We start from the raw sequence: 27,186 nt of genomic DNA, 5'->3' as shown, positions 1-27,186 counted from the left end.
AATGCCACTGTGATTGTAACAGAAATACTATTTCATTGACTGAATAACTTTAAATAGGATTTTTTTCATAAATGAGGCTTCGATAACAATTCTTCACATTTAGAATAATTTCTGAAATCATTGTTTCCTTATGGTTTATTATTAAAGACGTAACACCACTTGATGGTTTGGATCCACCCACACAGAGGACAAGCAGATCCCTCCCTCTCAGTTCCAGCACCCTGTAGTGTCTTGCAGGCTGAAGAGGTGATGCTGGTGACCTGTGTGGACTGTGTCAGTATCAGGGCTCGGACTGTAATTTAAATAAATGTTCAGTGCAGAAGAATATGGAACAATCCTGACCTAAAATCACGGTACATGAAGAGTTTGTGCTCCATGTGCCTCTTAGCTGAGTAGAACCAGGCCTGTGCTGTTGCTTCGTGCTGCTCCTAAGGATGGACCTCCAGGAATGTCCTTTGGCCACAGAATAAATGTAGGTGGTTGATTGTAAGAAGGGAGCCTGCCAGCAGCCCCAGTGGTACTCAAAATGGTAACCACCACCCAGCAGTACATGTGTGTCCCTGCTTTTGTGCAGCAGAAAGGTTCCATGTGAACAGCCCTTCTGTTTGACAGCAGAAATGAATAGAATTGTTTTCTAAGAAAAATTTATTACTTCAAATGACTTAAATGGTGTATAAGGGACAGGATCTGCATAACTTGTGCCCTGCTTGATGCTGCACAATCTGGGGTTCCCAGCACCTGAAGCAATGTAAAATTATCTACACTGGCTTCTTTGTTCATTGCACCTGCTGTAATAAACAGCATTTTAAATGAGACTATACAGAATGCCTTTCTTCCTGGGACAGTAACAAGCCAGCACCACCTCTTGCAAAACACTTGTGCTTTTGGGTATGATGTTGTCATATCTTTAAGACAAAAATAATGTTCTGCCATTAAATGAGAAGTCCACTGAACCAAAAGAGCACTTCTTCAAGACAGCTTTTATTTTTGGTACAGTTTGCACATCAACAACCTTCTTTTATAAACGATTATTTTAGAATTCTGTACACCATTTTTTACTAACTTATTTTGTATCTGAAGGTCTCCATTTTATGACAGGAGATTTTAATTTAAATCAAAGTACCAAATCTTTGCCAAGTTCTTTAGTACTGCTTTTGACAGTTCCTTCCACAAGTATGATGTACCATCATACCCCACAACTGTATTATCACCAAACTTCACAGAGATGCAGGGCACTATTATATCACAAATAGATGAGCTGCAGCTGAGAGCCCAATAAAAGTCGGCCTTCAATCTGCTTAATACTCTTGGTAGAATGATCTTCCCCTTTAGAGTCTCTGCATAAAAGTATTAAAGAAGGTGATTACTGACAAACCCATCCACCCATGTGCCAGAGATGATTTTCCTCTACACTATGTGTATGTCTGAGGTAAGTGCTCTGCTGAGGAATAACCAAAAAGCCAGCTCAAAGTACAGTTTCCCTGGTAACACCAATAAGACTGTAAGGCCGTTCATGTTTTGCTCTTTGGATTCTCCTCTCTGCTTGCTGTTCTCCCTCTATGGTGAAAGTACTCAGGTCACCACAGCTTTCCAAGTACAGCAATCCAGGATGCAGTCTGAAAGGCAATACATGGGCTCTCGATGTGGCTCGCTGGGCAGATGTCATCACCTTTAAAAAGAAAAGTTTAAATCAGTTTTGTTTCCAGGCTCTTGTTCCATTAAAATAGTTTTTTACCCAGTGGAAAGAAGCTAGTTGTAGTGTTGTCTGTTATGCTTAAAGAATAATTTAAAAAGCTATAAAACCCCAGCATTTGCCAAGGAAGCATGGGAAAGGCAGTCCCAGTTGGGAAAAGGATTGGGGTAATTTATTTTGTTGATTTTTGTGAGGTTTTTGTTAGGCTGGTTAGGTATCCCCCTCAAAGGTGCACAGCAATTCTCTCACTCCAACCTATAGTATGTGCAGTCTTGTTTAGAAGGAACCTAAATGTTGCTTCCTTGCAGAAGTCACTGATCTGTAATAACCTTCAAGCCTGTGTGATAAATTAAATTCTCATAGGAGCCTTCTTCCCTCCTGTTTCTTCAAATTTGTCAAGGCTGTTGCTGCCTGAAGGCTGCAGTGGGAAATCCCACTTTATTTGCAGAGCCTAAAAGACACTGATGCGTTCTGCATGAGAACCCAAACCAAAACCAGCTGTCATAGCAAATGACTTGTGCTACACATGAATCAATTCATCTATCCAAATGGTCTGTAAGTTACAAAAACATTTGTTTGATTGAGTCTGTGATATCTGAATCTTCTGGATATTCATTCCATTAATGTAAGCACATATTTTCTATTTTCTGCTTTTTATTCTTTAGTAGTAGGTCTTATTTTTGTCCTGGGAGTCAATCACAAAAAAGTTGCTTCAAGTGACATAAAAATTTCCTTGTCAGCCTTGTGGTTTGCAGTAGCAAATGTGTATTTATAACATAATCTCCCCTGCCACCCAGTGTAAAATGCTGTCATGTTATTTGCAGTTCATGATTCTTCAACAGAAGACTGACTCAGTTTTTAAATACACACATGCTCTGGCTTGTGGCTGATAGAGTAAAAAATGTCACGGCTGCCCACGCACTCCTTACGTGAAACTAAAGTGCTGAAGGAAGCCAATTTGGTCCAAAAACTCTTGACACACAGACTGGCAAATGTAAACTTATACTTCCAAACCAGGGGCAGTGGTTTTCCACATCACCTGATAAATACAAGTAATAAAACTACCTGCTCAAGGAAAGCGGCACTGGTGACAGCATCTGCCATATGTTTCTCATCTGATTTTAAAACAGACTTGATATTTTCCACCAAGTCATGTATGTCTGGGCTCATGCTGCAGGAGGACTGCTCAAGGATCCATGCCACACGCTGTTTAGTGTCCATGTAAGACTTATAGTCTATCAGAGATTGGGGTCTTCCCCTCAAAGCTCTTGCTCTTGAACTCTTCCTCAAGGTCACAGCATTCAGTTGATTTATGTCATTGAAAGCTGCATTTTCACAGTTGAGCACTGTCCCTGAAGACAAGAAACAAAGCAAACAATTCACATAGTTCACAGTATTCCCAGACATTTGCCTCCTGATTCAATGTGGATGGAGTGCATAGTTTAACCTTGTAAAACCTAACAGTCAGGTATGGTCAGGGTGGTATGGAAGGCTCACTCTGTTGTATTTACACAAAATGCCTGTAAAATAGTAATACATAGCTATGACTGAGTGCATATTACATGTCAAAGGGTCTGGAGGGACTCTTCCCCTTTGGAAAGCTCTTTGTCATTTTGTGAACATTGGTTCTTTCTTGTTTCTGATCTGAGGAGACCTGAAATGAATGCTGAATGTTAAAGATTTTATATATGTGTATATATATATATATATATATATATATATATATATTCTAAGATAGAAGGCTCCTATGATCTCTCCTAAACTCTTGATAATTTTTAGTTATTAGCAGTCAAGAGGACAAGTTGTACCTGAAAATACCTAGTTGCCAAGCTGGAAACTAGTAATACTACAAAGTAGAAATACAATGGATAAAAAAACCCCAAACAAACCCACACCAAAAGGTTCACAATTACCTTGCAAGGACTAAACAATGGGCCATACAGAATCAATTTCATTGCCTTTGGTCAAAATAAAAATTCACTGCCTTTGTGTAAACAAATTATCAAATCTTGACCCCATTAAAAGGAAGAAAAAAAAAAAAACCCCACCCCAAAACTGGAACTACAGATTGTTCAAGAAGCACTTTAATGCTGGCTTCAGACCAAAAAAATGTAAGAAGGAGATGCAAAACTTCCCAGCAAGAAGGGCACCAACTTGAAATAAATTCCATTGCTACAGTGAGTTCCTTTTCTCTGCTACTCATGACACACTCAGATCTAACTGCTGAACAGACCTAACCTCAGTAACACCAAGCTAAAGCTTCCAAATGCTTCTGACGTGAAGTTTCTGAAAGCAGAGTGTTTCTGCTGTGCAAATCTATGGACAGGCTCTGTCATGTAACTATTGCTTCAGCTGCAGATTCTCTGGGCTGCTGTGGTGGAAGTTGATAGGAGGACAAGACAAAGCACATGATACAGCAGAGCCATGAAAACATTCCACAAAAACAGCAAGTGTAATCCAGATAGGAAAGCTCCCAATATCCAGAATAAATGGCTGTTGCTAACATGCCCCATTGGCACTTACATTTTTAGTGCCAGCAGCTACTGTGGGGATTCCAATATCCTCTAGTAAAACCTGCAAGACCCCTGACTCGTGCATATTTCAAGATTGTCAGCAATATCATGGACTGTGTGCTCACATTAGCAGTTTTCCCAGTGCAACAGAATTGGATCACTGACACCAAAGCAGTTCCATCTACTCTCCACCATGAGTTGTGTTGAGTTTGGGGCGCCTTTTTTTTTTTTTTTTTTTTGGATGGTATGAGGACTGAGAAAAGGGGAGCAAATTTATAGGCTAACACCAAATCCACAAGCCAATTTTGCTTTAAATTGCTCACATTGACAACTGCACTTAAAAGATTTTAGATCTTTTAGATCTCAGTCAGGGTACTGAGGAATCCTGTGTGCTCTCCCTCCTCATTTTCCACTACCCCTCCCTCATACCCAGACCGTTCTACAGACCCTGTTCCTAGATATGAAAACCTCAAGAGCAGCAAGACTAAGGACTTAGGTGGAGAAGGTTTGGCAAAGCACAAATTACTGTTATGTTGGTGCTCTGCTGGGAAACAATAGCTGATTTCTGCAGGTACTAAGTTCAGTGTACCAAACTTCTGAAAAGAAAGTTTCCTTTTAAGGAATCATTTCACAATCACTGACAGAGAAAACGGAGTCACCTTCAGGCAGCTGGCAGTGAAGGAGCACAGGATCACTCTTAGAACGTTTCTGCAAGGGATCGAAGGTTCTCCTGTTCACTCCTACAGGCACACAGCTTGCATTTGAAGGGGAAAGGCTCACTCTGCTGAAAGGCTCCTGAATTTCTTCAGCTGAATTATTAGAAACAGAAAAGTAGTAATCTGTAGAAGCCATTATTAGAGACTGATTTTTTTCACCCATCCCACCTGCAAATCTGTAATAACTGGACACAAAGGTCTAGAGGTGTATGTATGTATGTATGTATGTGTGCTCAGACCCACGTTCACTCAACAGTAACATTGGTCTAAACCCTATTTAAATGTTTGCAAAAACCTGTTCAGTCTTATGCAACTGAAGTAGTGTTTACAGTCTAGTAAACCCTAGTACAAAAATCACCCTAAGCTCGCTGATCGTACAACTTCATTGGCAAAAAACTGAATCTCAGAGAGCCCCAAATCCTCCTGCTTATAACCAGTTTGTACCAAGATACAAAAGCATATGGTCAGAGAGGTCAACTTTTGCAATTAGGTATCTTGTAAATCAGTCGCCAGTCCCTAAAAAGGAATTAAAATCTTTATTTAAACATTTTCCTGGATTCTTGTGATATGCTATATCCTTCCCACTCCTCCTTTTCCTAAGAGTGAAACTATATTCTGCAAATTAATGAACAGGACAGGATGAAGCTGTGTACATTTCTCACTAAGCCTGGTTCTGTACCTCTATCTAGTGGCATCTGGCATATTACAGAAAACAATTTTCTTGATCAGGAGTTAAAAAACTTTTTAAGTTTTAAGCTGGAGGCCAGGTACTCACCACAGCCACTCCCCTCTGCAACTGGACAAAATATATTGAAAGGCTCTTGACTTGAAATAAGGACAGGGAGAGATCACTCATCAATTACTATCACAGGCAAAACAGACTCAGCTTGGGGTATTAGCATTAGCTGACTTTATCCAAAAATGAGCAGGATAACGAGAAGTAAAACAGATCTTAAAAACACCTTTCCCCAACTTTCCCCCAGACTATCTTCTGCCCTGCAGCCATGCAGGGAGCATAGGTTATGGTCAGTTCATGACACTTTTCTGCTGCTGCTCAGGGAGAGGAGTCCTTCCTCTGCTGCAGTGTGGGGTCCCTCCCACAGGAGACAGTTCTCCAGGAATTTCTCCAGCTTGAGTCCATTCCACAGGCAACAGTTCTACATAAAATGCTGTAGGTGGGTCCTCTTCCATGAGGTCAGTCCTTCAGGCACAGCCTGTTCCGGGAGTGGGTCCCCCAAAGGCTCACAAGTCCTACCATCAAACCCACTCCAGCATGGGCTCCTCTCTCCACGAGTCTGCAGTTCCCTGCCAGGCGCCTGTTCCAGCACAGGCCTCCCAGGGGTTCACAGTCTTTTTGCACACACCCATCTGCTCCACTAAGGGTTCTCCCTGAGATACAGATGGATCTCTGCATCCCTGTGGACCTCCAAAGCTGCCTCTCCATGGGCTGCACCACAGGCTGCAGAAGAGAGGATGCACCTGGAGCACATCCTGCCCTCTTTCTCCACTGACCCCAGTGTTTGCAGGGCTGCTCCTCTCACATGTTCTCATCTCACTCTTCTCTGAGCACCAATACACCTGCAAAGTACCTTTTTTTTCCTTCTTAAATGTGTTGTCACAGAGGTGCTAACATAATTTCTAACTGGTCCAGCCTTCTCCAGCCGCAGGTCCATCTTTGAAGCTCTGCAGGTATAGAGGAAACTTCAAACTTTTCAGCAGCTTTCCTGCCACTACCAAAACTAACAAGTATGCACCTGTGGCAGGAGCATTCAAGAAAATTTAGGCTTGGTTGATAGGTACTTGTTGAGGCACAGCACCTTATCACCTACACAAGTGCAACTTAAAATTTCTAAAGAGAAGAAAGAGTGACACAACCTATATAAAACAGGTACCAACCTAGCAAATGAGAAGGTAAGGCCCAGCAACAAAATAAGGCAGACCAAGAACCATGTGGGATTACAGAATCCATGACCAATATAAACTTTTCAACACCAGTGGAGCTGTTTTAGGAGTAAGTCCTGGAGGTACAGTGCTGCTGTTACTTTGGAGAAATTGTTTTTTTGGTATTTTTTTTAATCCTGAACAGATTAATGAACAGATTTCATGATCTTAAGATAATCCTTAATAATGTTAATGTTTCAGAGAGATAATTGTTGTATGGTGGTGTGTACTGGAAATGCATATACCTTGTTTGTGATGATACAGAGCAGCTACCAAGCACTTCCTGCCACCAGCAAAAGGTTGCATGCATGCCTACTACCTTCAGCAGGGGAAGTCCCATTCTGCTTGACAGGAATGATTATGAAGTCATAAAAACAATTTTAGCTGGCATAGAGAAGCTTAGAGCTCCTCCTGGAGCCAGCAGTCAGGATTCCCCTTACTCTGCTGGCAGAGTAGTGCACAGCTTTAACTTCCATCAGGAGCTACACTCAGTTGATCAACCCTGATGATGCCAAGGGAATCACAGCATCATACACAAATACCCTGGCATGACAGCCTGCCAGCATAAACTGAAAGTTCAGTTTTTATTTATAGACTGCTACACTACACCAGCTGAGACAGCCCATAGACTTCCTCCACCACAATTCCAATGTAAGCCCCACTTTGTATTTCCCTCCTGCAGTGGTTTAACCCCAGCAGGCAGCTCAGTCCCTCAGTCACTCTCACTCTTCCCCAGTGATATGGGGAGAAGAATTGAAGGACAGAAGTGGCAGAGCTCATGGGCTGAGATAAGGACAGCTAGAGTGAGCTGGGGAGGAAAAAAAACCCAACAAACTTAAAGGAAAACAAGTGATGCAAACACAGTTGCTCACCACTAGCTGACTGATGCCGAGCCAGTCCCTGAACAATGACAACACTTGAACAATCCTCCCAGGTCAGAAATCCAAACCATCACCACAGGCTGCGGTGAAGGAAATCAACTCAATTCCAGTCAGAGGTAGTACACCTCTCCAAATTTAAATAAAGGAAGAGATATTGCTCAGTGTATTTCTTTCTCTTAATTCTAGGAAGCCTTGGCATCTAGAAGAAGCAGCAGTGTTAATTTTCTTTCTTAAGAGGTTTACTTTCTATTTTTATCTGAATTTTACAGTCAGGCTGATAATTAAACATCTCTTTACAGATCTCCTTCTTGAAAAAAAAATACAGGACAAACCAGTTAAGATGATGGAGAGGAGGGCAGACTTTGCCATACGTGCTCAGGTAACTCCAATTCTTGCAAAGGAAATTTTTAAATACAAATGCCTCAAACAATGTCTTATCAGAGCCTTTTTTTAAAACAAAATGGAACAAACCAAAACAAAACAGAGACTTTCCTGACTGTCCTTCACTGCAGGTGCATTTTGTATGCTATTTTTTTTCCTGGTTCCAGTCCTCATAACTTTAAGCAAGTCACCATGTATCCTTGCATTTAATAAACTCCTTTTGTTCGAGCTCAGGAAGCTCAGAAAAGCAACAGGGGTTTTACCAGTAGGAAAGCTTTGAGAAAGAAATCCAGAGAAGCTGTAGCAAAAGGTTTCATTCTGGTTATGATAGCTAGCAAGACAGCAGAAGCATCCAAGTGCTTGTTTTCAGCAGTTTCAGGCAGACTCTGAGTTTAGGGGAACTTTGACAGAGCTGACATTCGGCTAAAGTATGATTTTTATGCAAAATCTCTTTTTTTCCCTGACTCCACATAATAGGAACGATTTCAGTTCAAACACAAGGGGTTTTTTTGTAGTTTGTTAAGTAGGCTGGCAGAAGACAGGCCACAATCAAATAAAAGATTTGGGGCTTCCCCCCTGCCCCAGTCTTTACTCTGTTGTGAATGCTGCAGATGTGACAATCTTGCCATAATTGCCAAGTTCAAATGAAAATTGGAACACATTTTCGTGGGCTGTAGTGGAAAAGCTGGAAGTTAGTAATGTTTAGCCAGAAGCATACATTGCAACAAATATTAGGCTAAAAATAACTTTGAGCCATAGGCATGGTTTTTGAAAATAGTGCAGAGCAAAGCTGCAAAGCATCTTAGAGATGTGATCTCTAAGACAGTTTAGCTACCTCCTGTACCAGGATGCAGAAACTATTTAGTAATTCTTTCAGTTCAGGCTGGATAATGGAGAAATTCCCAGTTTATCTCCACACAGTACCACATTATTCTATCCTTTTCCTATTCTTACCAGCAACAAAATGTTAACAGGCACCATCACATACACTTAGCAAATGCAAGCACTGGAGCTAGACATCATTTCTTGCAACTTATGGATATAGCGTCAAAAACTAACTTTTAGGTTACTAAAAAGGAAACATATCCTTTTTGTATCTTGGATGAAAACAACTTGTGCGTTTAAACATTTAAAATATTAATCCTTGTTCCCACTACCCAAAAAATCACGATTCTCTGTCTCTAGTTTGCAGTATGGTGGCTGTCTTTCAAAGAACTAGTAACACTGCTGCTGCATTAAGTTGTATGTGTTGGAGAGAACATTCTAGAACAAACTTTAAAATTACTTTTTACCTTGAGAGGACTGCCTGTCACTTACTTCCCCTGAATCAACATCTTCCATGCCATTTATTTGAAGCGCACTTCCCTGGAATAAAATGCAAAAGTTTAAAAAAACACAGGTCACCATCTTTCTCTAGCATTTCCTAAGAACTGCAACACCCACCTTAGAAATGTAATACTTGCTGTTAATTGCACAGAGACCGTGTGATGTCAGTTTAATTCCATGGCAAAATCAAGGCCACTGAACGTCTAATATTCATGTTCATCATTTAGGTCAGTCAATTTAATTTTATCCTATCCTATCCTATCCCCCTATTTTCTGGGGAAAAGCACCTGTCTTTTGAAAACACCAGTGAAAAGGGATGACCAGTGGTACCAAAACCTTGACCTAGTCCCTCACAGAAGGGGTGCAGGTACTTATGTGAAGTAAAGCAACGAGGTATTTTAGAATAATCAGCAACAGGTGTGCTCCACATTGCTATTTGCTCCTTCTCCCATGCCTGGGCAGTTTTCCAAGGGGAAAAACTTTTCAGTTGTAGAGGTAAGTGATAACTAACAGCTCTGGTGAAATTTACATTTGTAATCAAATGTATCCTCCTGACTTACATTTACCATGCTTGAGTGCAACCTGTCCCTTAGAGTGGGAACAACAAATCAGAGGTTAAACTTTTGTGCCCATACCTGCTCAGAGCCTATCAAGCTGCAGACAGTTTCATAAGGTGGAGGTGGGTCCAGACGGCAGAGGACCTCAACCTCTTTGATCCTTTTTCCATGAATACAGGACAGTGAAATCACATGAGAGACAGGTATGCTGCAATAAATAACACAGAGCAAATCTGTCAGTATGGCCTTCCAGCTGCAGAAAGACATCATCTGCTACCAAACTCCACTGGCTTTCCTCTGCCAGCTCAGATTTTGGGATCTAAGTCACAGATACTGGACTTGCAAAGATCTGCAAGACATTGTCTCAGAAGGTGGCAAGAGTAATTCCCAGTTTTGCTCCTTGGGATGCGTCTCTCCAGTGTGTTCCCCAGTGTTCAAACATCTTTGCGCAGTACTGGGCCTAGGAACCCATTCCAGTCTTACTTCAGAGATTCAGTTTTGTTACAGAAGATTAAGGTACAGGTTGTCACTCAAAATGGGAGTGACTCAGAGCCTAGCTCTGAGTTTTGTGAACCACTGAGTTCTTAATTATAACCTAAATTCAAGATACTTCTGACCTGGTGCCTTATGTTCAGATACAGCTGCACAGAAAAAGCCAGATTCAAATTAGAGACTGTTTTTGTGATTATGGCCATCAATTCACAAAGGCTCGTATGGGGCAAATGCACCTCATGGCTAACCTTACTCCACAGTCTCCAAAGAGCTCTCTGAAACCTTTAACCCAGCATAAATCCCAAAGACCTTTTGCTCTAAACATTTTTCTCTTTAGAAGGTAGCTCTGAGAAAGAAGAAAACAGCACAGTGCCTGGAGAAACCTTGATCTTGATAAATACATATTTACATTGTCCCATGAACACTATAACAAAATGTGGTGGTCAACAGCAAAGCTAGCAAGACCTTCCCCACACAATCCTCAGGTAAGCCTGTGGCTCAAAGCATCTCAAGCATTCTTCTCTGCTCTTTTTAACATTGTAGTTGCTGATTTGGTGCTGCGCAGGAACCTCAAGCAACACACAGAAAGCCATATTTTTGTCTCTGGATTTTGGTCGGGTTTCATCCATTATCACTAGTGGATGCTACTTTCTACAAAGTAAGTCCTTCCTCCTAGAATTTACGGTTTCTCTGGACACTGGCTGGAGGGAACAAAGATGACTGGAATTTTTTTTTTTCTTGCAAGCTCAGACGAAAGGGAAGAATGATAGAAATGCCTATGGAAGACTGCTTGCACAGACAGGAAAAGAACAAAACTTTCGAAATGAGAACCTGGAAGCCCTCTTATGAAAGGCTCCTGTGAAGGCAATGGGGGTAAAGCATGGAGAAATCTGAGTAAGGAAAAGCAGGTATTTTGACAGCTGGGCATTGTATTTTTTAGTCTTAAAAATAGGGAAAGTAATATATATTAAAATAGTTTTTAATTACAATCCACTTCATCGGTTCCAAAAGGCTTCAGAATAATTTTGGAGTATTATGGAGACAGATCCTCCATTGACATTACTTCCTCACATTTTCCTAGTATGCTCGTGCTCAATTTACATTCAATAAAAGCCACAAATATATATAATTTACAATTACATACATTTTGAATTTTAGTTTTGTTTTTAAACTAATTATTCTTCCAAAGAGATCATTACACATTCCATTCTGTTCTCATAAGCAGCTTGAACCAAGAATTACATAGAGGTTTTTAGCAATATTTTGAATTCAACTCCAGTCCCTGGTGTTTCAGAGGACCTGTTCACTCTAAATCCTATTGTTCTGCCATGTTAAAATTTTCTAGGCAATCCCAGGATCTGTAATTATCTCTGCCAGGACCATACAGTCTTGAAAGTCATGCATGCTATTCTTTATGAAAACAGTGAAATAAACTAAACATTTCTGCACACTGCAAAATGAAGGAATTTTAAGCAAGAGCCATACAGTCTGCTTTAGCACCAAAATACTTTATGGATAAATATTGTGTGTTCAGAACAGAATAATGGAGCCCCACCTGAGTCATAAACTAAAGCTAACCTGCAAGTTACTTTTAAGAGCAAGTAAGCACCTGCAGGATAATGGGTTGCTTTTCCAGGCAGTGCAGTCAAAATACACCCTTCAGTTAGCCCTAACAATCCAAGAGGGAGAAGAAGAATGACTCTGGGAGGAAGGTCCATGAGGGAACACCATTCAGAGTCTCTGGCCTGCCAATTGGTTGTGTCTGGCTTCCCACTGCTGCCCTCACCTGATCTTGACAGCATCATGCAAGTTCTCAGCTGTCTTACACAGTAGTATTTCTCTCACCCAGAAATAGTTTCTAGAGAATCTAAACTCAAACCCACAAAATTTTACCTCCCTTACACGCATTGTATTTATGCTATCTCCAAACTAATGGGTTCTTTCTTCTTTTATTTTAATCCCCCTAAAACAAGAAATATTTTTCACCAGAGAAAATAGTCTTAAAAGACTATGCAGTGTTTCAAAATATACTAAAAGAAAGGAATAGAGTGTACAGTTTTACCTGACACTTGTTCGTGGAGTAAAAGAATTAAAAGTTGCAAAATAGGAGGGAGGTGGGACAGGTGGGACAAAATCATCAGGATCCAAATAGTCATCGGCTTCAATCTCACATTCACCCTAATCAAATAAAACTTCTGTTAAAACCCTTCTGAGCTATAAATATTGCTGAACAGTGTAATCTATTAATACTGTTTGTACCACTCTTTATGGCAGGCAATGCAATGCCTTGTGCTCACTTACTGTGCAGGATCTTCTTGATGCAAGTATCTGTAAGTAATGCAGGGCAGCTGCTATGAAGCAAACTGTAGCGGTGAGAGCATTCAGGGCACTAAGAGCTACGAGAACTTTCTGAAGAACATGAAGATTATTGAAATTAAAAATTTTACAAATGATATTAATAAATGTAATAATAACAACAACAATTATAATAATAAACTAAAACAAATGAAAACACAAAGATGGCCATGGCAGTTACTTCTAAGAAATGTATGGGATGAAGTCTTCAGCACAATTTCCAAGACTGAAGTAATTTGCAAAAACTTGTTTTACACTATTTATTGTTCTGACAGAGATATCCAGATGGGTTTAATACCTTCTGGTATTTCAGTTCAGATGTGATTTATCCATCTATTCATCCAAGAATTATAACCTTCCTCATAAACTCTCTGTGGGAAAGCCAGATTCAAGACGATCACCCTTGAAGAAACGTCAAAGCATTTTCATTTTGAAGATGGTTGGGAGTTTTATTTTAGCAGTTGGTAAGCCACAAAAGGCTGAGAAGTGCAAAAGACCAACAAAGGCATCAAATCATTAGCTGAAATTTAGATCCTGTTTACCCCTGTAATCTTGCCTGAATTCACCTGCAGTTTTGATTGCACTAAACACAAAAAATTTGCAAGAACTGGTTCTTGGCTCAGCAATGTACTGGTCAAAACCCAGACATGAACCCTCCCCTTGCCCCCCAACCCCAGCATGTTACAGAACCTTGAAGAGTTTCTGACCAGTGTGGAAGATCAGAAAACAGCAGAGTTTTTCCCAGTAAACACAGCAATCACTTAAGCACTGCACTGCTACATGAGCTTCGACATTATAAAAGCAGTACTATAGATGTGTGTGTGGAGTACCTTGAGAAGAAAGTGAGCAGCACTGCATGACTTCACATGATACAGCTTCAGTACAGCCTCTACTTCTGTGCACGTAGTGGAATGAAGTTCTTCACAGCACAAACAAGTCTTGTTTTCATCCATATCCATCTTTAAGAAACAAAACCCTATTTAAAAAATTGTTTTATGCAGTATTTTTACCTGCCTAATATAGAACCTATGCCTTAAACTAAATCCATGACCACAAAGCAGACTGGAAATACAGGATCATATAACTGAACATTTTGGTTTGCCAGTGACTCCTGCATTATAAAGCTGTACTATATACTTCATATTTGAGAGAAGGCATTATAGGTAATGCTTTAACACATTTAAATACAACTTAGTTGTAATCAAACCTGCACTGACTGCTAAGCAATTTGACTACTTATACTCTTTCCAATGGATAATAGCCTAGAAATGATTTCTCTATTGTGTAAACCGCTCTATACAACCTGTACACATTTTCTATGGTTCAAGAATGTATCTTTCATTTCTATGGATGGAATGAAACCCACAACTATTATTTCAACCCAGTCAAATCACTAGCAGCTTTATCTGTATACTACTGTTGTTTGTAACTTTCACTTTCAAATTAATCTTATAATCTTTGTTTTCAAAGTAGAAATTCAGTGTTCCTATATCTAGTAATAATTTTGCTTTCAAACTCTAGAGTCACAGTGTTGACACTCTTCCACCTACAGAAGCCATCCTACAAACTAATTATTTCGGGAATGTCTTTTTGCTGTACTGTATAATTCCAACTACAGATATGTCAGGAACTCCTGCAACATTTGACCATCTCATCATTATTAATTCTCATTGTGGCTTTGTTGCAGTGATACTGGGTGAATCTAGATTGCCACAGGTTTATAATCTTGGACTCTCACTGCAATACACCTACTGGCACGTCAAGGAAGCAACAGTAGCTTTCCTGAAAGAATAAATAAATGAGAATAGATATTCAAAGAGCTTTCCATTAACCCACGAAGTCCTTCAAGCTTTTACACACAATCATTTTCATCACCAAGTGACCCTGTACCCTTAAATTCCAATTACTGCACAGTTTCCAGTTCATAAACAGTGATTCTTCTATTTCTCATTACAACCACTTGAGAAAAATCTTTTGCATTCTGCCCTGCCTTGTACAGATTTCATCTTCATCAAGTGAAACTGTTCTGAAAAGCTAGTGTGATTTGATCTAACTTCTTTGTTTCCTCACAGCCTGTGCTATAAGTATCACACAACGGTCCTCACCAGGTGAGGCAAACAGAAAGCATAATCCCCCACACAGATCGTAACAGACTGAACGTTTTATGGGTAGCTCACCATTACCCACATCCAGGCTTTTTTCAACAGTTTGTATTTTTACATTACTACAGTTATGCTAGTTCTTAAATTACTTGCAACTCTACATCAGGATATTCTGTGATCTCAGCATAGCAAGCTAATATGCCACACTAAGATGAAATAAGCGTAAATCAGTATGTGTGCTCACCAAATCGCATCTGAGTACCCTGGACACAAACTGAATGCCTTGACATCCTAGTATTAATCCAGTCACGTTCAGCATAACACTGATCACAGACAGCAGAACAAACAGGTTAACCTGGAACACCAAAACAAAGTTAACTTCAGTGGGCACAGGAACACAACTCAAGGAATCTTTAACAGACCAAATCCCAGTCACAAACTAAAGCCGGGAATGACCCTCTGCTGTTTCAAAACTGACCATGACTTCAGTGCTCCAAGGTGTCTTAACCTAGTCCCAAAATTCTTTGTCTTCTCTCTCCTTATTCCGCACTAGTTTTGCAGAAATAAAATATATGCAATTATTGAGAATGTCAGTAGTAATAGTAGAAACAATTAAAAGTTTTGCTGGAGTGCAAAGTATGATCTGCAAGTCGCATAACTTCCACTGTGTGTCATACTCTTCCACAAAGTTTAGCTCTCAACACTTGCAGAACCGCAAAGTAACCTGAAGAGGAAGAAACATCTTAAGCCAACATTCACTCTGCACATTTCCAGAATTATTTTGCAGCATAAATAAATGTAAAATATTTGTCCCAATACAGTGGGACACTGTAGAGACTTCAGTTGCATGCTTTTATTTCCTCCTGGCTAATAAAAGCAGAATATTTGTAAATACTTTCAGATTTATAAACCATCTGAAATCGAGCAATTGCAGGCATAATAAATACATGAAAAAAGGACAAGCAGAAGGACTGGACAAAATTATGTCTTGCTTTCACATATGCCATTACAATCTGTGTTTCCATTATTTTGGATATGGATTTTGAATATATGAAGGAACTATCCTTGTCCCTATTCATACAGGCAAAAATATTCTGTATTCCAAGAGAAACTACTATGGGTAAGACTGCTTTAGAGACAAATAATAAGATTCCTCCTTTAAGCATTCAATCCTACAAAGTAAGTATCAGATTCTTAATGTCCTAAAGCATCCTTTGTAATAACAATCTGCTCACTCAGGATTTTTTTGTATCAAAAAGGTCCAAATTAAAAAAGCAGGACAGGACAAAACAACAGAGAAAAAAAAGGACACTATGAGGGACAAGAGCTCAGTTCTGCTCCAGACAGCTTTTCAGGAGATCCCTCAACAAGGACTTTCTAAACGTGTAAAGAACACTGTGGCCTTCCAAATAAATTTAGCTGATGTACCATGGTTAGCTACCTGGAATATGAAGCAAAAATACATAACAGCTGTTGCACAAATTATGTTCCCCATTTTCTGAGGTTCAGGGAAATAATCCCCCCATGAATGGACAAGAGCGAATGTCAAAGAGAATTACTGTGCAAGCTAAATTCTTCCATTACAACATTACTAGTCATTACTAGTTTGACTGTAACAGTATCCTGTAAGGTAGATTTTAACCCCCAAAATCCCATCACTGATGTAGTTACTAGTAAATCTCTGAAGAGGACTGGGACTACTAAGAACAAAATAATTTATAAATTATTAAGAAGAGGAGTGTTTTGTTCTAATCACAAAACCACAGATAAGAGGTGTTTAGTTCTAGAAAGCACTCTGAGTGTTGTTTTTCCATACAAACAGAATCTAATGATTTTTTATGAATTAACTCCTTGCTCAGCACACAAATGAATCAAACCCATTCCTTATGCTTTTACCTAAATTATCATAGTTATTCTTCTGACAAAATACTACTTTAAGAAAAAAAAATGGTACACACAGGTATTTCATATAAAGAAAACTTTTCAACTAGGTTCAACACAGGCCACTGACAATTAGGAATTAGCCAGCATTGTAAGTGAAATAGAGGCTGTTTCAACATAAAACATCTTCATAGCACAAATCTGCTGAAATGATTTTAAGAAAAACAAGAGGTGTAGTTGTCTTTTTTCAGTGCATGAACAAATGGAGAAAAGTTATGTGAAAAAACACCCCCAAAAAAACCCCCAAAAAACCACTAGCAAACTCACATTTAAGTTGTCTCCTTTGGTACAGAACCTGCTATAGAAACAATTCCATCTACAGCTACACAAAAAATTACAGTCAAAATCTTGACTTCCAATCCAAAGTTTTGAAAACCAAAAAAATCTTTAATAATTTTCTAAAGAAATGATAGAAATCAAAGAACAAACAGGAAGAGAAGGAATATTATAATAAATATGTAAAAGACAGATGACAATTTCTGCATTTATGTTCTAATAAGTTTTACATGCACAAGTATAATCTTGATCTGTTTTCTATTGTATGTATACTGTATTTTTGACTGAATAATCCAACATTCAGAAAATCCTGCCAAATGACCAGAAGATAAGAATAATTCCTCTACTCACAATCTAATAAACTATGATCTGAACCACAACCACACATCTGACAGTGGACAAGACGTACTTGACTACCAAGAGAAAAATTCTTTTTTCTTTCTGCTCCACCACTTGTCAGCATTTTTACACAATCACTGAGTTTGGAAGGAACCTCTTGGGACCATCCAAATCTAATGTCCCACTCAAACAGGTGTCACAACAAGGGAGCTGGAACCATATGATCCCTTCCAACCCAGACCGTTCTATGATTTTATGACATACAGCAAGTTGTTGAACATAATGTTCTAGTTAGTTTTGATTATCTCTACAGATAACCTACACCAGTTTTTGACCATCATAAAAGTTGTCTTCTGTGCTCAGATGGAATTCCCAATTTTCTCAGTTCTACTAACTGCTTCTTGTTCTGGAAGTAAGCACTACCAAGAAAGGTCCAGCTCTCTAATCCTTGTTCCCTCCCATCAGCTTTTTAAAGAGATGCAGGAGATTCCCACTGAGACTCCTCTTCTTCAGGCTGAACAGCCACAGCTTTCACACCTCTCCAGGTGGGGGAAGGATCACATCCTTTGACCTGTTGGCAAGACTGCCTAATCCAGCCCAGGACACCACTAGTCTTCTTTGCCACAAGAGCACTTTGCTGTCTCATGGGCAGCTTGCTGTCCACCAGGCTCCCCAGGTTTTTCTCTGCAGAGCTGCTTTCCACCAAGTTGCTCCCTCCTGTGTAATAGGACAATTTCCCTGTGTTTTTACAAGTAAAACCAGAGGTTACACTTAATCCCAGTGACAGCAGATCCTACCCAGAGAGAGAAGTACTTCTCAGTTTAGAACAAAACAGAGAAAGGCAAACATGGTTATTTCAAAAACAAAAACAGATGTAACTGGTCTTGACTGCAGTTATAAAAATAGAAACAACTCCAATTATAGTCTTAGTTTGGTTCACAGCTTCATCTTCAGAGCATTAGATACACATGGATTGTGAACAGCTGCAGAAAGGAGGATGCAGGACAGATGCCCAAGCAAGCACTTAAATGAAAGAAAAAACAGTTGTTTCACAATCAGAACTCTTATATCAGTTTACAGCAACTCTTATATCAGTGTACAGCCTCAGTGTATTTTTTATAAACATCTTGTAGAAAAGAGTATGGCCGTTTATTAATTCTCCATACACACAGCGGCAATAGCAATAATTAAAACTCACAGAACCTTACTAGATTTTTGTCTATTGTGAGAGCTATTTATTGTACCATATGGAGACCCACAACACGGCTATCAACAAAAGAAAGCCCCACAAGAAATGACAAATTAATTAAATTAATTTAAAATGTCACACATTCAAATGCAGGACTAAAATACTCCATGCACAAGAGAAAAGCTTTTGCAGCATAAAAATGGCTATAAGCTTCTAATGGGTTTTCATCTCTCACACTTAAAAGCATATTTCTATTTGCTTATGCTGACGTTAAAACCTTTGCATAATTACTGCTTATTGACTTAATGTTGGAGTCTGGAGTGTGAGCAAAAATGTTAACACTGAGCTATTTTACTTCTAAAATCCAGGAAAAGAAGGTACTATTACAGTCTCGCAAGTCATATGACTGCTAGTTATAAAGCACATGCCTAGGGAGAGCCTGTTTTTTAGGGTTAGGACATGATATGGAGCTTCTGTTCACAGTCTACTGTTACTAGCAGAGCTAAAATTTAAGAACATTACCAGAATGAAGTATCTTGATCAACACATTAAATATTAGTTAAATTCATGAAAATCTGTCAAGGTGCAGATAAAGTAACAGAAGTCGTCCCAAAGAAATGTTTATTTAAAGTTTTCTGGAACATACTTTTCCTTGGATAAAAATTTTTTATTTAAAGTTTCTGGAACATACTTTTTCTTGGATAAAAATTTTCTATTAAATACAAGGTTTACCACAAATAAATTCTTCAAAAACTTCCAGCTTATAAATAAAGGCTGAATTTCATAAAATTTTCTTTTTTCAAAGTAAGATGTGTAAATATTTGTCATAAACCAAAGATATTAACAAATCTAAATTAAAAGTTTTTCAACTAAAAATTTCAAATCTTTATGTGACCACACTGCAAAACATGCAAAGAATCTGGACCGAATGACTCATGCTGCACATGCAAGTTTTCTGTCAAACCCCTCAAAGCTTTACATGAAAACAATGACATATATGAACACAAAAGCTGCCACACTACCAAACAACAGAAGCATGCAGTACTTGATGTTGCCGAAAGCCAGAGTCACTTTCAACCAGCCTGCATGTGCTCTGTTGACTTCTTGATCCCATGCATTTTGCAGGTACCAAACTGCTCCCCAGTACCTGCAGCTGTCAAACTCTGCAAAGCACAACAGGCTGGTGTCTTGTTGGATGCTGGCACTCCTTTCCCTTTCACCCAATCTCAGCTAAGTCTCTCCTTTAGCAGCAGAACCCAAGCACCAAGAGGGATGCTTAACTTGAAGTCTTTGTTTCAGTTGGCGAAAACAACCCCCAAACCAGAAACAAACACAGAGAGTCATCTAAAAAGCTCTACAGGATTGCAACTAATTTATGTGCAACTGAAAGTAAAGGATGCTTCATTAGCTAAGGGCTTCGGCATTCAGCAAAGCATGTGTGCTCCTGGCAACTCTTAAGAATGCAACATAAACTCAAATTAGTCCAATATGGCATACAAGTAAGGACAGAGGTTTTAACAGCAAGCATAACCTGTCAAAGAAGTGAGCTGCCCTCAAAACATACTCAGTCAAACTAACAATGGAGAACTGATATACTTTCTGGAAAAACTTAGATTCCTCCAGGTAAAACTAAGATTTAAAGCTGTGTGAAAGGAAGGAGCTTAGGAGCAGAGAGAAAGGAACCAGAGTCTATGCATGAAAGGTAACATTAAGCCCGGAACAGTTCAGAGTCAATACCCAAGTAACTTGGATGGGTAGGTGATGGAGGTGAGTTTCCCTTCCCCCATTAATACATTTGGACTGACCTAAAGGAGGAGAAACATAAGATCATTAACATCTCCAAGATCACTGAGTCCAGTGTTATCTCACTATTACCTCAAGGAAAAATCAGCTTCAAAGCGCAAGCATTACAAGCTGACTTCCAAAACTGATTGACAACCAATATTCAGAACAGAAATTCCTAAAACACCTAAAACCGAGGAAGGATTTCAAAATCCAGACTTCTCAGCAGCTGTACTGCTCAAGGCTAGGCATCTCTTGCAAAAATGTCCTCGAAAAGATATGACTGTAGCTTGATTTTGCCTTGCAGTACCCTGTTTCCCAGATATATTATTTATCTAATATCATTTCACACTGTTAATACAGCTGTAAAACAGCACAGATGGTAAACCCGAAATATGGCTCTCCATTTTATTTACTAAAAGGTCTTACCACAGCCATCCCTCTTCATGGCTGTTTTCTCACAGTAGTAGATGGTGCTAACATCTAACCAATGTGTTTCCCTTCCTTTCTCCCCTCCAAGGAAAAACACGAGTGGCTGAAATACCACTGCTCATCCCCAGCTCCTTCCTCACAGCATTTCAGTCCTGTCCTTTCTGCAAGCAACAGCAGCACCAGAATCTTGCTGTCACAGAAAAAGCTTACAGTCTGGTTGTTTTTCTCCATGACCAAGGCCTTGACTTGAAGTGGCAGCCATAACAGCCTGACCCTCCACAAAAACCCAAACACAGATAGTGAGAAACCATCACTGGGAGTGCTTAGCGTACATAAAAAGTTAAAAAGGGAAGACAGTCACAACTGACAAAAGGATATGTTTTAGTTCTAAATGAGTTTGTTTATATATTTTTGTTTAAGAATGCTATAATTCTAAGTCATGACTGTGTAATGATTTTCATTGCTAAGACATTTAGGAAGCTTGCTTTTACAATTCAGGTAATTGTGCATTCTTCATAACTCCCTAGAGAAAACGTTCAAGTTACTAGAGAGTAGATATAATAGATATTTAGCCCAACATAAATAGGCTCACAAAAACTAACAATCCATCCTTGGAACACTGTAGCTAGTTTAAGGCATTATTTCCTTACCCTCAAGAATAGTTAAATGTTTATTTCCTTTTTCTTTTTCCACACAGAAGAGAATATTTCTGTAGGAAGGGCCCAACAACAATCAACTATTTCAACTGCCTGGCCACTTAAAGGCTTACCAAAAATCAAAGCCCACTATTAAGTGCATTGTCCAAATGCCTCTTAAACACTGACAGCTTGAGCCATCAACCACATCTCTAGCAGCTTGTTCCAGGGTTTCACTGCTCTTTCAGCAGAAATGCTTCCCAGTGTTAAGGCTGATCTAATCTGGCTATCAAAAATTAAACCTCTATAGAACACACATACAAAAAACAAGAAAAAAACCCCAAACAGTATCATTGAATCACATAATAATGGTGGCTATATGAGAGCTGAGGAAGACTCCTGTGTAATCTCCCGCTGAAAAGCAGGGCCAGCTATGAAATCATGGTAAGCTGCTCAGAGCTTTCATCAATTTCATGTCAGAAGCTTTCCCATCTGCTGCACAATATCCAAGGGCCATCTCCTTCAGCATGTGACCATCCTAAAGATCATTTGAAATGAAAGAAGTGATCAAGAGAAGTTTGTGCTTTCTATTTAAGTAAAATTACAAAAGGAAAATAAGGTTTATACAAAGGAGAACGTTAAAGAGTGAAAGAGCAACAACATGCTACAAAACCAGCACAGAACACAGGCAATACTAACACAGATCTTAGGCAGTTTGAGACTGATAGCATGCACATTTATCTTGATGAAAATATGGCCCTTCCAGATTGGGAGTCTTCAACACCAAGTTCTTCTCTGCATCCACAAAACTAAGAAATCTGCCTGTTAACCCATGCACACTGAGAAATAACAATGGATGTTGGGGGTGCTGGTTGCTACTTAGCCAAACATAAGCCAGCAGTGTACCCAGGTGGCCACACAGCTGGTGGCCTCTTGGCCTGTGTCAAGAGCAGCGTGGCCAGCAGGACGAGGGCAGTGATAGTGCCCCTGCACTGGGCACTGGGGAGGCCTCACCCAAGTCTGTGCTCAGCTCTGGGTCCCTCACCTGAAAAGGGACATTGAGGGGCTGGACCCTGCCCAGCAAAGGGTAACGAGGCTCCTGAAAGGACTAAAGAACATCTCTCATGAGGGACAGCCGAGGGAGCTGAGGTTGCTCAGTCTCGAAGAGGAGGTTCATTGCTTTCTACAACTCCCTGAAAAGAGGTTGTGGTGAGTTGGGGGTCCATATCTACTACAGTGCCTGCAGTGAGAGGACAAGAGGGAGTGGCCTTAAACTGAGATGAAGGAGAGTCAGATTGCATACCAGAAAAAAGCTTTTGTGCAGTTAGGTTTGCCATGCACTGGAATAGGATGCAACAGAGAGGTGGTGGAGTCACCATCCCTGGAGATGTTCAAGAGGCATGGTGATGTGGTTTAGGGGTTTGGGGCAGTGCTGGGTTGACAGCTGCACTTGATGATCTCAAATCTCTCCTCCAACACACTGGTGAATCTACAATTCTGTAATTCTACCCACTCATCTAAGCTCACACATCTAATCCTTGCTACTCCTCACTGATACCCATTTGGATACAAAAGGAGTGCTGTAGAAAAAATGAAACAACTGCCTTGTCCCCAAAAAAAGTCTTCAGAACTGACAGTAAGGCAAAAAGTTCCAAACAAATAAACAATCAAACAACAACCCCAAAACAACCAACCAAATGAAAAAGCTCTCTAAACCCACACACAAATAAAAGGAACTCCAAAACTCTTTTTCAAATCCCAACTCTGGGACACTAAGAGCAACTCAGCTCCAAATTTCACTTTTACATGTGGAAACAGCTTACACACCTTACACATCAATCTACTTCTCTTAGAGCAATGCAATGTCAACTGGATATGAAACTAGCACTGGATCCTGCTGTAAAGTTGGCTCTCAAACCAATTGTCAAAAACTGTAACACTACAACTAAGCTAAGACTTAAAACCATCTCCTTCCTTCCAGTTTAAAATGCACTGCCTCAGAGAACTAAGTTACTCACTCTAAGCCTGCATTTTCTTACGTGTACAAAAACATAAAATGTGCTTTAAATAACATTAACAATTCTTCCAGACTCTACTCTTGCTCTCACTGGAGACTTCATCCTTGCAGTAAAGAATATAGCCTTTCATGGTCTCTGAATTCTCTTTAAATAATTATGAATCTACAAGTGGAAAAGAAAGTCATGACATTATTTTTAAAAGGAGAAAGGGGTGATTATTTTTTTACTAATGACTATTAAATTAGGATAACTTTTTAATAATTTCCTTAAAAACTTTAATCCACACTTACCAAAAGCAGCATCGGCCTCTTCCATGTTGTTAACCCTAAGATTCCACATAAGATTGCCTACAACATCAAAAAACATAGCATCACCAAGAAGCAAAGAACTGTTCACAAAATGCCATTTACACCGTTTTTATTACTGTGCTTTTGAACACTACAGCAATGCTAGGAAGATACGAAGATCCACTTTAAAGCAGAGAATATCCATCAGCGGAGAATGCTGATGAGGTTCTTCGCTCCCAAGGGCATCCTGTGAAATAACAACCAAATTAAATCTGCTAGTTTCTTTTTTTTTTTCCTCCCAGAAAACATGCATAGGGAGAAGCAGTATGTCAGCAATTCCAACCTCCACGTTTGCCTTAAATAATTGCTTTCAGCCAATTGTGTACTTGTTCTCTGCAACAGAGCTAGCAAGTCTAGAAGCTGTCCTTTTCCTCCCCACTCTCAATCACCAACTCAGCACTTAATGAAGTGCCTACCTCTTTCTTCCCCTTTGCGGACTTCTGACCATGTTGGTGAGCTAAAACCCAGGGCATGAACCTTACTAAAATCAATAAAGAGCATCAGCGCTAGCTCTCTGAAACATTTTGCTATTTAATCAGATGTATGCTAGAATCAGCACGAAGAAAGAAGTCAAAATAAAAGCACACCCTTCTCCAACAGCAGTTGTTAGACCAAACTTGCTGAATCACAGAACTGATCCCTACGGTTCTTTCTTTACCTTACAGGGCAAAACAATTAAGAAATTATAAAGAAGCGCTGCAGAACTTCAACAAATAGTTTCTAAACTACCCAAATACTGCCTCACAAGAGAATGGGAACCCTACAGAGAAAAGCATGTCCCATAAATCAGCAGATATACTTTTAATTAATTGGACTTTGGGACTAAGCCAGTGGACACCAAGCTCCTACCCTAAAAAGAAACAGGAAGACTGGAACAAGCAGGAAGTCATCCACTAGTATTTTTAATAAATCCCTTCTGTAACTTCATTCACTTGACATGATCAATCTAATCTAGCGTAACACGCATATATGACTTGGCCAAACACCTACTGCTATCATCACTGGTGTTGCAAAACCACATACATAACTCTGCAGTTCCATAACAAAGTATTTTTTTAATTCTCTGAATGAAAGACGGACACATGATTTTATAACAAAGCACATCAATGCTGATGTAAATTGGATTTTTTTCCCTTAAGGGCAATAAATTTATTTCACTGCATCTGTTAAAGATAGCAAAAGAAAGTCTTCCTCAAAATTTTCCTGACATGCCCCATACAAGTCACCATGTCACACCCATAATGAAAAAAAAAATCAAACCAAAAAGCACCCAAACAGACACATCAGTCAGCTTTCAATGGCATCTGCTTTTCCAGGTTGCTTCTGAGCTAAAATTTTCACTCATATTTTTACACACAAATGGTATTTTTTGTAACTTTTCTCAGTATACTGTTGTTTCAGAAATATAATTTTAGAACCTCAACCAAAACCAATACCCTTCTTGATTATTAAAAATACTGAATACTTCTGTCTTACATGTGCAACTTTAAAGCATTCTAAAAGCATAAGTATGGTTTTGCATACAGAATTCAAAGGAAGTCCATTGGTTACATATATTTACGAAACTTCTTTTAACCTAGAGTAAGAAAGGGAAAAAAAAAGTTGAAAGATCACAAGACAGATACCAAACATAGACATTTGGATGTTCTGGATTTCCCCTCACCCCCCAAGGACTGTGTACTTTCAGGGATGAACACTGCATTATATAGATGAACATGAACTACTTGATCCCCAAACTACTGCATTGAGCACATTTCCACAAGTGGTGAACAACACTGGCAATTTAATTGAAATGTTTAAAGCGAGCTGATACTGTTCACACAGGCAGCAAGAGTGTACAGGCAGCATGAGTGTTCATCCCAGTACAGGACTTGCTCAGTGCTGGAGGGCCCACAAATTGGGACCAACCAATCTAACTCTCCTACACTTACTAACTTGCGCTTACAACTGCCTAGCTTCTGCAATACAAACTCTTATATATATTTCGTATTTATAAAGCTGAGATTTAAAACAGGGTCCAACAGGAGAAAGAGTAACTTCTCTCAGTACTCCTTACAAAACTGTCTTAAGTTCATAATTTTTCCCCACGAACATTGCTGATTTATTTGTACATTATGCCTACAAGTAAAGGCACAAAGCACAAACGTGCAACATCTACATACACAACGACTTCTGAAAATCCGGTGTCTGATAGTGCAGAATAACCGAGCACTTTCTTTTTTTCTTTCCAAAAATGCCTTTCAAAAATAGGAAATAAATCCCCTCTTTCTTTGTCGCGATGTTCGTTACCAGTTGAGGTCCTGCAGACATCCTACAGAACTTGTAAGAAGCCGTCACCCCGCTGCCCGGCGGCCGTTCCCAAGCGATGGCGGAGGAGCGGGATCACGCTTCCCTCGGCACAGCCAACCCCGCAGGTGCCGCGCACGCACGGCCGGACCCCGTCATGGCGTGTCCTGGCCCGCGACCGTCACTTACCGAGCAGCCGGCCCAGACGGGACACGCGTTCTTCAGCTGCAGGGCGCTGCTCAGCGACAGCGCCCCGAAGCTCAGCGCCACCAGGGCGCAGCCCAGGCCGGTCTGCAGCAGCCCCAGCCCGAGGAGCGAGTGGAAGGGCAGCGAGGGGCACGGGCCGCGGCGCGACGGCGCGCCCGGGCGGAGGGGCGGCGGCGAGAGCCCAGCGGCCGCGGCGGACAGCGAGCCCGCCGCCGCCGGGGGCAGCGGGACGCGTCCCTGAAGAGGGCAACAGGACCCCGGCAGCACCATCGGCAGCGACACGGGAGGTGCCGGCGGCGGCTCTCGGCGGGCGACCGCTGCGGATGCCGGGCCAGGCGGGGCCGCCCCGCCGCCGCCCCCGTGACAGCCCCTCAGGCACCGACTTCCTGCGGCGCTCCCGCCGCCGCGCGTCCCGCGCCGGCCCCGCTCCGCTCCCCGGCGGGCAACACCGGCCCCGGCCGCGCCCTCAGCGCCAGGTAATGCCGCGGCTACCCTCCCGGCCGGCGCCGAGCCCGCTGCAAGGTGCCTCGCCGGAGTTCGGAAGCCGTCTCCGGCTGTCCCGGACCCTGAGCCATCATTCCCGTCCCGGGTCTCCCCGCTGATGCTGTTGCAGCCGTTTTGCCATAGTTCTGGTGGGGTTTACCCCTCCTCTTGTTCCCATGCTCCTTCCCTTGCCATTCTCCTTGACCCTTTTATGCCTGGTCACTGTTGCTACCGAGCGCTATGCGTAAAGTTTTAAAATAACTCTTTACTGGGAGAAGAGTGCGGGACGCCATT

The 27,186-nt window shown here is 40.6% G+C and overlaps 1 protein-coding gene across 1 annotated transcript; it reads right to left on the bottom strand.

The window, feature by feature from the left end:
* Positions 1-965: 965 nt before the first annotated feature.
* On the bottom strand, positions 966-26,679 carry ENTREP1 (endosomal transmembrane epsin interactor 1). The gene is made up of 11 exons (XM_066339945.1): positions 26,392-26,679; positions 23,860-23,916; positions 15,202-15,312; positions 13,686-13,814; positions 12,802-12,909; positions 12,563-12,678; positions 10,087-10,216; positions 9,418-9,490; positions 4,866-5,015; positions 2,759-3,045; positions 966-1,669 (listed from the first exon to the last, which is right to left on the bottom strand). The coding sequence occupies exons 1-11, from the start codon at positions 26,677-26,679 to the stop codon at positions 1,466-1,468; spliced, it is 1,653 nt and encodes a 550-aa protein (XP_066196042.1). The 3' UTR covers positions 966-1,465.
* Positions 26,680-27,186: the final 507 nt, after the last annotated feature.

The sequence above is a fragment of the Sylvia atricapilla genome, chromosome Z, assembly GCF_009819655.1.
Source record: "Sylvia atricapilla isolate bSylAtr1 chromosome Z, bSylAtr1.pri, whole genome shotgun sequence".
NCBI classification, from domain to species: Eukaryota; Metazoa; Chordata; class Aves; order Passeriformes; family Sylviidae; genus Sylvia; species Sylvia atricapilla.
This window is presented reverse-complemented; position numbering and strand designations above follow the sequence as displayed.

Excerpts from the sequence above, each read along its gene's own strand:
- ENTREP1 (XM_066339945.1), bottom strand. The coding sequence starts at position 26,679 with ATGGTGCTGCCGGGGTCCTGTTGCCCTCTTCAGGGACGCGTCCCGCTG. Across the intron at positions 23,917-26,391 it reads CCGTCTGGGCCGGCTGCTCG|GCAATCTTATGTGGAATCTT; the intron begins GTAAGTGACGGT and ends TTGATGTTGTAG. Across the intron at positions 10,217-12,562 it reads ACTCCACGAACAAGTGTCAG|CATACCTGTCTCTCATGTGA; the intron begins GTAAAACTGTAC and ends TATTTATTGCAG.